Source organism: Microcaecilia unicolor, chromosome 8 (assembly GCF_901765095.1).
Source record: "Microcaecilia unicolor chromosome 8, aMicUni1.1, whole genome shotgun sequence".
Classification (NCBI taxonomy): Eukaryota; Metazoa; Chordata; class Amphibia; order Gymnophiona; family Siphonopidae; genus Microcaecilia; species Microcaecilia unicolor.
Window position 1 is genome coordinate 191154859 of NC_044038.1, and position 13034 is coordinate 191167892.

The window sequence follows — 13034 nt, forward strand, 5'->3', positions numbered from 1 at the left end:
GATCCGGTGGGTCTCCAGCCCCCCTAAGCCCCTGCATTAGCAACAAGTCCCTGGTGGTCCAGTGAGCCCTTGAGTAGGAGGAGGTAGGTGGCCTGCCTCCCTTCTCTTCCTTCGATGCCGCCTACAAAATGGGTATCCTGTGATGTGCTGGGTGGGGCTACATACCATATAAGGGAGTTTCTCCCCTTATATGGTGTGAAGCCCCACCCAACACATCCCAGGATACAATGGGCAGGGCTGGGCGCCGCCATTTTGCAGACGGCGTCAAAGGAAGATGAGTTAGGCAGGCCACCTCCCTCCTCCAACTCAAGGGGGGGGGGGAGGGGGAGACAGACAGCAGCCCACTGGACCACCAGGGACTTCTTGCCAATGCGGGGGGGGGGGGGGGGGGGGGGGGGGGGGGGGGGGGAGACCCACCGGATCTCCAGCCTCCCCTGAACCTGTGTTGGGAGGACCTCCAGCCCCCTGTTGCTGGGGGGTGGGGGTGTTGGTCACCCACTGGGTCACCAGGGACTTCTTAGAAATGCTGAGGAGGGGGGGGGGGGAGGGGGCTGGAGACCTGTTTTGCCTTGCTCAGAGCAGGGGTAAGTTGGGGTCCCATGGACCTCCAAGCCCCTGCGTTTGACAGGTCTGGCCTTTTGACAGCCCAGACCTGTCAAACAAGTGCAGGAGGAATCCTCCCGCACTTCTACCCCATGATCAGAGAGAATTGCATGCTTAAATTTGCATGTCATTATCTCTGATCATAGGTCCAATAACGCCCCGCGCTGTTCCAGCACTATTTTTAAAGCGCTGTTTGGAACAGCGAGGGGCTTTTGATCATCTGCTTGACAGTGCACTATTTCATCATCTTCCCACCCTTTAATGTGAGGCAATCTGTCTCACCACAACATTTTCCAAGATTTTGGCTGGACATGGTCTGGAATAGAATACAAATCTCTCTTCCTCCTCAACCACTTTTGCTGCACGTTCTTGAATCCTCCTCTCTATTTCCAAATCAAACCCAACTGGTTTGGTAGGACTTTTTACAGTGGGCTTCTTGGGCAGGATTGGACCTGCTTCTAGAATCCTGGGATCTAGTTTCTGAGCTCTGAATTTGTACCTGCAGAAGAAAAAATAAAATAAAATCAAGGATGAAATTAATCAGGAGACCAATAAAACATGCTACTTAAGTCCTCAGCCTGAAGACAGACAAACTGCTTTGAGTATTTAAAAGAAAGCACATATTCGTATGTCATCAACATCCCAGGCATTCTCCCTACAAGTCAGCAACACAATTTTAATTACTGTTGCAACTTCTCCAGCTCTTCAGCTTCCAACTCGGCTATACTTTTGCAAGTAGCAGGGCGTTGACGACATCTAGTCTGCAGTTGAGGAGTTTTGGGGTTTGTCAGTTTGAGTTTTCCATGCTTGATTAGAGGTAGGCCTGCAACAAGAATCAAGAAGAAAAGCAAGTAAGTTTTTCTTTACCATCCACCAAATAGCCTAAAATGAATCATATTCAAGCTATGTTCCAACCACAAACGTGCCCTTGTGCTTACAGACGGTAGTACAGCTTAAGACCAGTCCTGGGGAAAGCTGGATTGTTTACAGATCGTGATAATGTTTATTAGACTCAGATTATCAACAAATGTTATATAGGTGCCTTCAGATGCTTCAGCCTACAAAGAATCTGGTAGCTATAATTAACAAAAGGTGCCGAGAGAATATGTTGAGCAAGGAGAACTGTGCAGCTGCTTTAAGAATGAGTTCTGAATATCCCAGCTCCTTTAGTTGCAGTTGCCGAGTATCATGTGTAGGTATTACTTCTCAGGAGTTTCACCTTCCATCTCCTTCTGCTTGCTTCTTAAGTGGTATCGAGGTGGAGTGCGCTTGTAGAAAGCCTCAACTTGCTGAGCTGTGGATATGAATTCACAGTATCCAGTCTCCTCCTCATGTTTCCTCTTGCCTTGGGATAAGTTGAAGGGTTTGGGTTTTGTACGACCCCCTTTTGGAATTCGTACCTGTAGATAATTTAAGAAAACATGTCAAAATAACCCAGAATGACTTGAGTATCATAGTAAAAACTGGCATCTTCAAAAGAACAGGCATTATTCCAGAATAGCAAGATGACGCACCAGTTTCAGGTCCTTCAGACAAAATGGGACCAAGCAAGGACTAAGTTAACCCTTTATGCACCTTTGAGGCCTTGGATATCATCCTTAACTTACCCTCACCTAACTCAAGTCTACTTCTACCTTGAACCAGGTGCAAGCCTGGTCTCTCTCTCAAGCCACCCCACATCACAGCTAGCGTGCCACCTACCATGAAGCTGAGAACAGTTCCACATACCATATTTAACTGTATACATTTACCCTCAGTCTAACCATCCATGTATCCTAATGCCTTTGTCTAACTCATCTAGTCTTGCCACATGTCCCAGCTGTTTTTCCCCTCTATTAAGATTTCTCCATGTATTGTGCTAACATTGCATCATATTTATATTAAATGTTTTGTGCTACCTATTTGTGTATCATTTCTATTCCGCCGATACTGTATTCTTTCTGTAAAAGGAATGTTTTAATATATATTTTACTGCATTTGGTCATTTTATTGTAAAGTGACGTCACTTACCTGTAATAGGGGTTCTTTGGACAGTAGAATATGTCATAAGACATGGGCAGTGTCAGCCCAAACGCACCAGTTTGGAAAAATTCTCCCCAGCCCGGAAAAACCTACGTGATTTTCTGAGCACGGGCAGATGTTCCCACCTGAGTGGCTGGTGCTCTTCCCGCTCAGTCTGTTGTATAGCTGTTAATTCCTTCAACCTTAAGGAAATACCATGTATAAAAAAGGGATAGTGATAGGAGTGTACTGTCACCCACCTGTCCAGGAAGGACAGATGCAAAAATATTATCAGAAATTAGGGAGGCTAACAAACTGGATAACACAATAATAATAGGTGATATCAATTACCCCGATATTGACAGGATAAATGTAACATCAGGGGGCAGGCGAGGGAAGTAAAGTTTCTATATTAAATCAAGGACTGCTTTATGAAGCAGCTGTGTCTAGACCAGGGGTTCTCAACCCAGTCCTCAGGACATATCTAGCCAGTCAGGTTTTCAGGATAGCCACAATGAATATGCATGAGATAGATTTGCATGCCCTACCTCTATAGCATGCAAATCTATCTCATGCACATTCACTATCAGTATCCTGAAAACCTGGCTGGCTAGGTATGTCCCGAGGACTGGGTTGAGAACCCTTGTTCTAGACAAAGTCCTTAGTGGAACACACAATCTGATGAAGGAAATGGTGAGGGCTCGCCTGATAATAGTAATCATAACATGAGCAGATTTGATAAAATCTCAGGAGTAAATAAACACAGGAAATACAATACGTTAGCATTTAACTTTCAAATTCCATGTGTAACAAAACACTTCTTGGAATCACTGTAGATTGAAATTCCATGTGTAAAGGGGAAAAGGATACTGATAGGAGTGTACTACCGTCCGCCTGGCCAGGATGAACAGACGGATGCAGAAATGTTAAAGGAAATTAGGGACGCAAACAAACTGGGCAACACAATAATAATGGGTGATTTCAATTACCCCGATATTGACTGGGTAAATATAACATCAGGACACGCTAGGGAGTTAAAATTCCTCGATGAAATCAAGGGCAGCTTTATGGAGCAGCTGGTACAGGAACCGACGAGAGAAGGAAAAATTCTAGACCTAGTCCTTAGGGGAGCGCATGATCTGGTGTGGGAGGTAATGGTGCTGGGGCCGCTTGATAACAGTGATCATAATATGATCAGATTTGATATTAGCTTTAAGTATACATAGGAAATCAAATACGTTAGCGTTAAAACTTTAAAAAAAGGAGACTATGATAAAATGACAAGAACGATGAGGTGAAGGAAGCTATTAGAACTAAAAAAAAATCCTTCAGAAAATGTAAGAAGGAAACGACTGAAAATAATAAACGACATAAGGAATGTCAAGTGAAATGCAAAGCGCTGATAAGGAAAGCTAAGAGGGACTTCGACAAAAAGATTGCGTTGGAGGCAAAAACACATAGTAAAAACATTTTTTAGGTATATTAAAAGCAGGAAGCCGGCAAAACAATCAGTTGGACCGCTAGATGACCGAGAAGTAAAAGGGGCGATCAGGGAAGACAAAAGCCGTAGCGGAGAGATTAAATGAATTCTTTGCTTCGGTCTTCACCGAGGAAGATTTGGGTGGGATACCGGTGCCGGAAATGGTATTCGAAGCTGACGAGTCGGAGAAAATGAATTCTCTGTAAACCTGGAGGATGTAATAGGGCACTTCTACAAACTGAAGAGTAACAAAATCCCCTGGGCCAGATGGTATTCATCCCAGAGTACTGATAGAACTGAAAAATGAGCTTGTGGCGCTATTGTTAGAAATATGTAATTTATCCTTAAAATCGAGCTTAGTACTGGAAAATTGGAGGGTGGCCAATGTAACGCCGATTTTTTAAAAAGGTTCCAGAGGAGATCTGGATAATTATAGACCGGTGAGTCTGACGTCAGTGCCGGGCAAAATGGCAGAGACTATTATAAAGAACAAAATTACAGAGCATATTCAAAAGCATGGATTAATGAGACAAAGTCAACATGGATTTAGTGAAGGGAAATCTTGCCTCACCAATCTACTACGCTGTCCTCACTTGGATTTCAGAACTCAGCTCTTTCCTGGTTTTCTTCTTATCTCTCTCAGCGTACTTTTAGTGCATACTTTGGTGGATCCTCCTCTTCTTCTATCCTGCTCTCAGTGGGTGTACCTCAAGGATCTGTCCTAGGACCTCTCCTTTTCTCCATCTATACTTCCTCCCTTGGTGCTCTAATCTCATCCCATGGTTTTCAATATCACCTTTACGCTGATGACCCCCAGATCTACCTCTCCACCCCAGAAATCTCAGCTGAAATCCAGACCAAGATATCTGCCTGCCTGACATTGCTGCCTGGGTGTCTGACCACCACCTGACGCTCAATATGTCCAAAACTGAGCTCCGTATCTTCCAACCCAAAACAACCTCTCCCCTTCCCCCATTCTCTATTTCTGTCGACAACACGCTCATTCTTCCTGTCTCATCTGCTCATAACCTTGGGGTCATCTTCGACTCCTCCCTCTCTTTCTCTGCACATATTCAACAGATTGCTAAAACCTGTCGTTGCTTCCTCTATAATATCGCCAAAATTCACCCTCTCCTTTCTGAGCACACTACCAGAACCCTCATCCACACTATGATCACCTCTCGCTTAGACTACTGCAACTTGCTTCTCACAGGTCTTCCACTCAGCCATCTCTCTCCTCTTCAATCTGTTCAAACTTCTGCTGCACAATTAATATTTCGTCAAAGTCGCTATGCCCATATCAGCCCTCTTCTGAAGTCACTTCACTGGCTCCCTATCCGTTTCCGTATAAAATTCAAGCTCCTCTTATTGACCTATAAGTGCATTCACTCTGCAGCCCCTCACTACCTCTCCACCCTCATCTCTCCCTACACTCCTTCCCAGGAACTCCGTTCACTAAGCAAATCTCTTCTAATTGCACCCTTCTCCTCCATTGCTAACTCCAGACTCCGTTCCATATCTCTCGCCACACCTTATGCCTGGAATAGACTTCCTGAGCCATTACGTCAAGCTCCATCCCTGGCCACCTTCAAATCCAGGCTAAAGGCCTACTTGTTTGGTGCTGCTTTTGATTCCTAACTTGTCACTTGCTCGAAACCTTTATCTTGTATTCCTCTCTTCAATATTCCCTTTTCCTTATGTCTCCTGTCTGTCCTAACCTTATCCCTTATTTGACCTGTCTGACTGTCCTGATTTAGATTGTAAGCTCTTTTGGGCAGGGACTGTCTTTCCTTCATGTTCAATTGTGAAGCGCTGCGTACAACTGGTAGCGCTGTAGAAATGATTTGTAGTAGTAGTAGTACTACATTTCTTTGAAGGGGTGAATAAGGTAAAATTATGTATCATACCTGATAATTTTCTTTCCATTAATCATAGCTGATCAATCCATAGACTGGTGGGTTGTGTCCATCTACCAGCAGGTGGAGATAGAGAGCAATCCTTTTGCCTCCCTATATGTGGTCATGTGCTGCCGGAAACTCCTCAGTATGTCGATATCAAAGCTCCATCCGCAGGACTCAGCACTTAGAGAATTACACCCACAAAGGGACAATCTGCCCAGCTCACCACCGCCGAAACGGGGGAGGGGAATCAACCCAGCTCATCCCCACACGTTGGAGAGGAATCAACCCAGCTCATCCCCGCGGAGCAGGGGAGGGACACCACACCCGCCGATGCGGGGGGGGGGGGGGGGGGGGGATCTGGCTTATCCTGCGACCGCAACCGTGGGAGGAGCTGGCTGACCCTAACACCGCCGAAGCGGGAGGGATATAAGGCTACCCTACTGCCGCACGAAGCGGGAGGGAGCGCCGGCAGAATTTAGGTCTCAATCCAGCCCGTAAAACGGAGGGGAGAGGAATGCAGCAGCTCACTGTAACACAAAAACGTCTCAACTCCAGAAGAATTCAATCGAAAAAACTTGAATACGAAGATCCTCCTGAACAGGAACTGAAGACTAAACTTGAACCTGAAATGCAACCAGAATATAAACAGTACAGATATCTGGGAGGGGCTATGGATTGATTAGCTATGATTAATGGAAAGAAAATTATCAGGTATGATACATAATTTTGCCTTCCATATCATCATGCCGATCAATCCATAGACTGGTGGGATGTACCGAAGCAGTACTCACCCAGGGCAGGACATAGAAATCCCTGACCGCAACACTGAAGCTCCAAACCGGGCCTCCGCCCGAGCAGCCACAGCCAAGCGGTAATGACGGGAGAAGGTATGAACCGATGCCCAAGTTGCCGCCTTACAAATCTCTTCCAAGGAGACGGACCCGGCCTCTGCCATCGAGGCCGCCTGTGCTCTAGTGGAGTGAGTCTTCAGCTGGATAGGCGGCATCTTCCCCGCGGCCACATAAGCCGCTGCAATGGTTTCCTTGACCCATCGTGCCACTGTAGGCTTGGATGCCTGCAGACCCTTACGAGGCCCTGCAAACAGCACAAACAGATGATCCGACTTCCAGAAATCATTGGTCACATCCAAGTATCTGATGATGACTCGTCTCACATCTAGATATTTGAGAGCAGAGTACTCCTCTGGGTAGTCCTCCCTACGAAAGGAGGGTAGACAGAGCTGCTGATTCACATGGAAACGAGAAAATCTTGGGCAGGAAGGAAGGCACCGTGCGAATAGACACTCCTGCCTCAGTGAACTGCAGGAAGGGCTCTCGACATGATGGCGCCTGGAGCTCGGAAACTCGTCTGGCTGAAGTGATAGCCACCAAAAAGACTGCTTTCAACGTCAGGTCTTTCAGAGATGCCCTCGACAAGGGTTCAAAAGGCGACTTCTGCAAGGCTCTTAGCACTAAATTGAATTTCCACGCAGGCACCACCGAGCGCAGAGGAGGGTGTAGGTGATTAACTCCCTTGAGAAAGCGCACCACATCTGGCTGCGAGGCCAGGGAAGCACCCTTCAGGCGAACCCTGAAGAAAGCCAGAGCCGCTACCTGGACTTTAAGGGAACTGAGCAACAGGCCTTTCTCCAGACCTTCTTGCAGGAACGCCAACACTGAAGAAATTGGAGCAGTGAAGGGAGAAAGAGAGCCTGCCTCACACCACGATGCAAAGGTATGCCAAACCCTGGCGTAAGCAGTAGAAGTAGAGCGCTTCCTCGCTCTCAGCATAGTGGCGATGACCTTGTCTGAGAAGCCCTTCTTCCTCAGACGCTGCCGCACAATAGCCAGGCCGTAAGACCAAAGTGGGAGGGATCCTCCATCACCACGGGACACTGGCGCAACAGGCCCCGCACCGCTGGCAGCCGCAGAGGGCCGTCCACTGAGAGCCTGATCAAGTCCGCATACCAGGGACGTCTGGGCCAGTCCGGACCCACCAGAATTATCCGACCCGGATTCTTTGCCACACGGTCTAGCACCCTGCCCAACATGACCCAGGGCGGGAACACAAAGAGAAGCTCTTGTGTCGGCCACCGTTGGAGAAGAGCATCTACTCCCAGAGAGCGAGGGTCCCGTCCTCTGCTGAAAAAGCGCGGCACTTGGCCGATGACGCCATCAGATCTCTGCTCGGCTGGCCCCAGCGCTTCGTGATGTCCAAGAACGCCTGAGCCGATAGCTGCCACTCTCCGGGATCAAAGGTATGGCGACTGAGAAAGTCCGTCTTGACATTCATGACTCCCGCAATGTGGGCCGCCCACAGCTGTTCCAGGTTCGCTTCCGCCCACTGGCATAGCTTCATGACCTCCTTGGCTAGAGGGGCGCTCTTGGTACCTCCCTGGCGATTGACAAAGGCCACAGCCGTGGCATTGTCCGACAGGACCCGTACTGGCTTTACCGCCAGTACCGGAAGAAACTCCAAAAACGCCAACCGAATGGCTCTGAGTTCCAGGAGATTGATAGACCACTTTGCCTCTGCAGGAGTCCAGAGCCACTGCGCTGTCCTTCCCAAGCAGTGGGCTCCCCAGCCCGTCAAAGAGGCGTCCGTCGTGACGACAACCCACTCCGGGGTCAAAAGAGGAATTCCTGCGGATACCTTGTCTGTCCTCAGCCACCAGCTCAGTGCCTTGCGCACCGCGGGATCCAAGGGAAGGCGCACAGCGTAATCCTCCGACACTGGAGTCCATCGCTGCAGCAGAGAGTGCTGTAGAGGTCTCATATGGGCCCTGGCCCAGGGCACTACTTCCATCGTGGCCGTCATAGAGCCCTACAGCTGCACATAGTCCCAAGCCCGAAGAGGAGAGGCTACTAGGAACTGGTCCACCTGAGCCTAAAGCTTAACAATCCGATTGTCTGGCAGGAACACTCTGCCCACTTGGGTGTCGAATCGAACTCCCAGATACTCCAGGGACTGAGTCGGGCACAGCTGGCTTTTCTCCCAGTTGATGATCCACCGCAGGGAGCTCAAAAGAGCAATCACCCGGTCTACAGCTCTGCCGCACTCTGCATAAGAGGGGGCGCGGATCAAACAGTCGTCCAGATAAGGATGGACTTATACTCCTTCCTTTCGTAGGAAGGCCGTGATGACCACCATTACTTTGGAGAAGGTCCGCGGAGCAGTAGCCAACCCGAACGGGAGGGCTCTGAACTGGAAGTGTCGGCCCAGGACTGCAAAACGCAGGAAGCGTTGATGAGGAGGCCAGATGGGAATATGCAAGTAAGCTTCCTTGATGTCCAAGGATGCCAGGAACTCCCCTGCCTTCACTGCCGCTATAACAGAGCGGAGAGTCTCCATTCGGAAGTGTTGAACTTTCAAGGCCCGATTGACCCCTTTGATGTCAAGGATAAACCGCACAGAACCTCCTTTCTTTGGTACCACAAAGTAAATGGAGTAACGTCCCTTGCCAAGCTGATCTTCTGGCACCGGAACGACCGCACCCAGGCGGATCAGATTGTCCAAAGTCTGCTGCACTGCCACAGCTTTGACCGGAGACTTGCAGAGAGAGTGCACAAACCCGTCTCTTAAGGGTCGGCAGAGCTCTAGCTTGTAGCCGTCTCTGATGACTTCCAGCACCCAAGCGTCTAAAGTTACCCTGGTCCACTCGCCCAGAAACGAGGATAGGCGTCCTCCAATCTGCTCTGGGCCATGGACCAGGGCCCCGTCATTGGGTACGAGACCCTGGGGGAAGACCGGAGGACGCACCTCCGGGACGGCGGTCTCTGCGAAAGGAATGCTGCTTGGGGGAGAAGTTCCTCTTGAAGGAAGAGGGGGCAGAGGAGCCCGACTTGCCCGGGCGATACCGACCGGCTTCCTGAAACCGTCCTTTGGAGGAACCGGGGCGGGCACCACTGGCCCGAGCCCTGACCTCTGGTAACCTCTTGCCCTTAGACGTGCCAAGATCGGTCACAATCTTGTCCAGCTCGACCCCAAAGAGCAGCTTGCCTTTAAAAGGCAACTTAGCCAGGCGAGACTTAGAGGCGTGGTCAGCAGACCAATGCTTCAGCCAAAGCCAGCGCTGTGCAGAGACCGTCTGAGCCATACCTTTAGCCGAGGCTCTCAAGACATCATACAGCAAGTCTGCCAAGTAGGCCAAGCCCGATTCCAGGGCCGGCCAATCAGCCCTCAAGGAAGGATCCGAGGGGGAAGCCCCTGCACAATCGTCAGGCACGCCCTGGCCACATAGGAGCCGCAAACTGAGGCCTGCAATCTTAAAGCAGCCGCCTCGAAGGACGACCTTAAAGCCGCCTCCAATCTGTCTTGGGCGTCCTTTAGGGCCGTGTCACCTTCCACCGGCAACGCCGTTTTCTTAGTCACCGCAGTGATTAAAGAATCCACGGGAGGCCAAAGAAAGGCCTCCCGTTCACCTTCAGGCAGAGGATAGAAACGGGACATAGCCCTAGCCACTTTAAGGCTCGCTTCTGGGACATCCCATTGAGCCGAAATCAAGGTGTGCATGGCTTCATGCACGTGGAAGGTTCTAGGCGGGCGCTTCGTCCCCAGCATAATGGCGGAGCCAGCAGAGGCTGAGGGAGAGGCGTCCTCCGGAGAGGAAATCTTCAAAATGCTCATGGCCTGCACTAACAGGTTGGGCAAATCCTCTGAGCGAACGATCCGCGCTGCAGAGGGGTCATCCGCTCCATCCAAGCGGGAATCCGTCTCCTCCAAGGAATCCCCAAAGGACCGTTGGGAGAACTCAGATACGCTGCCCTCATCTACATCAGAGGAGACAGAGTCCTCTAGGGCCTGGAAATCCACCCGAGGGCGTTTGCTTCGGGAGGCCTCAACCCCTTTATCGGACAGGGGAGCAGGGGCAGCATTTTGCATAAGAAAAGCCTGATGCAGCAGCAAAATAAACTCAGGGGAGAAACCCCCCAGACTGTGCACTTCTGCAGCCTGGGCCACGGCCCTAGACGCACCCTCAACTGGCGCTCGCAAGAGCAAGGGAGAAACATGCTGCGCATCCAAAATGGCGTCCGACGCGAAACTCCGAGAAGGAGCCACGCGGGAAAAACGGCGCTTAACTCTGGCCGCTTTCTTGCCGTCGCCCGAATCAAGGGCGACCATAGCATTAACGTCTCCCACCTCGAGGGCGGCCCAAGAAGAAGCCGTCCGAGCAGAGTGGCCGGCCAAAATGGGGGGGGGGGGGGGGGGGGGGCCAGCAGCAGGGGATGGGCGCTTATGGCGGGAAAAACCACTGCACCGGAGGAAGAACCGGGACACTGACCGGACTCCAAACCGACGCCTAAAAAAGGCGATTCAGGCTTTGAAACCCCCGCATCCCTGCTAGACACGCACACGCGGTCCGGGAAGCGATTCTTCACGCCCTCGCCCTCCGACGCCATAAGCCACGTGGAGACCGATCGGGGAACCCCCTGCCCGCTATAAAAGGTAAAAATTACCTGCTTCTCGCTCCGAGCTGTAACGAACTGGTGTTCCAGTGAGCAGCTGCAATAAACGCTGATATAAACATTGAAATAAACGCCCTTAAAGGACGTCCAAAATTTTTTTGTTTGTTTGTTTAAATAGAGCCAGCGGGAGGGGGGAGAAAAGGAGGGACCTGGCACCACCAGGTTTGCACTTGCTCAAGAAGAGCCCTCAACCCCAGGTACTCAACAAAACCTAAGAATTAGGCTTGGAGACCTAGCCAGAGCTGCTGCTGTGTGTGACCACCACCTGCTGAGATAGAGAACATACTGAGGAGTTTAAGGCAGCACATGACCACATATAGGGAGGCAAAAGGATTGCTCTCTATCTCCACCTGCTGGTAGGTGGACACAACCCACCAGTCTATGAATTGATCAGCATGATGATATGGAAACATGTGGATAAAGGGGAGCCGGTTGATATTGTGTATCTGGATTTTCAGAAGGCGTTTGGCAAAGTACCTCATGAAAGACTCCAGAGGAAATTGGAGAGTCATGGGATAGGAGGTAGTGTTCTATTGTGGATTAAAAACTGGTTAAAAGATAGAAAACAGAGAGTAGGGTTAAATGATCAGTATTCTCAATGGAGAAGGGTAGATAGTGGGGTTCCCAAAGGCTCTGTTCTGGGACCGCTGCTTTTTAACATATTTATAAATGACCTAGAGATGGGAGTAACTAGTGAGGTAATTAAATTTGCTGATGACACAAAGTTATTCAAAGTCGTTAAATCGCGGGAGGATTGTGAATAATTACAAGCAGACCTTACGAGACTGGGCGTCTAAATGGCAGGTGACGTTTAATGTGAGCAAGTGCAAAGTGATGCATGTGGGAAAGAGGAACCCGAATTACAGCTATGTCATGCAAGGTTCCATGTTAGGAGTCACAGATCAAGAAAGGGATCTAGGTGTCATCGTTGATGATACGTTGAAACCTTCTGCTCAGTGTGCTGCTGCGGCTAAGAAAGCAAATAGAATGTAGGAAAGGAATGGAAAACAAAAATGAGGATGTTATAATGCCTTTGTATCGCTCCATGGTGTGACCGCACCTCAAATATTGTGTTCAATTCTGGTCGCCGCATCTCAAAAAAGATATAGTGGAATTAGAAAAGGTGCAGAGAAGGGAGATGAAAATGATAAAGGGTATGGGACGACTTCGCTATGAGGAAAGGCTAAAGCGGCTAGGGCTCTTCAGCTTGGAAAAAAGGCAGCTGAGGGGAGATACGAGAGAGGTCTATAAAATAATGAGTGGAGTCGAACGGGTAGACGTGAAGAGCCTGTTTACGCTTTCCAAAAATACTAGGACTAGGGGGCAGGCGATGAAGCTACAATGTAATAAATTAAAACAAATCGGAGAAAATGTTTCTTCACTCAACGTGTAATTAACTCTGTAATTCGTTGCCAGAGAATGTGGTAAAGGCGGTTAGCTTAGCGGAGTTTAAAAAAAGGTTTGGACGGCTTCCTAAAGGAAAATTCCATAGACCGTTATTAAATGGACTTGAGGAAAATCCACTATTTCTGGGATAAGCAGTATAGTGAATGATGCATACCTGTAGCAGGTGTTCTCCGAGGA

The 13034-nt window shown here is 49.4% G+C and overlaps 1 protein-coding gene across 2 annotated transcripts in view; it reads right to left on the bottom strand.

The window, feature by feature from the left end:
* Positions 1 to 13034, bottom strand: part of TPX2 (TPX2 microtubule nucleation factor) — a 255700-nt gene that overhangs the window by 136442 nt on the left and 106224 nt on the right. For both annotated transcript variants that reach the window (XM_030212702.1, XM_030212701.1), the window contains exons 9-11: positions 1823 to 2003; positions 1288 to 1426; positions 886 to 1102 (exon numbers count right to left, since the gene is read on the bottom strand). In XM_030212702.1, the coding sequence (XP_030068562.1) occupies positions 886 to 1102; positions 1288 to 1426; positions 1823 to 2003 (537 nt within the window). The remainder of the gene's footprint in view (positions 1 to 885; positions 1103 to 1287; positions 1427 to 1822; positions 2004 to 13034) is intronic.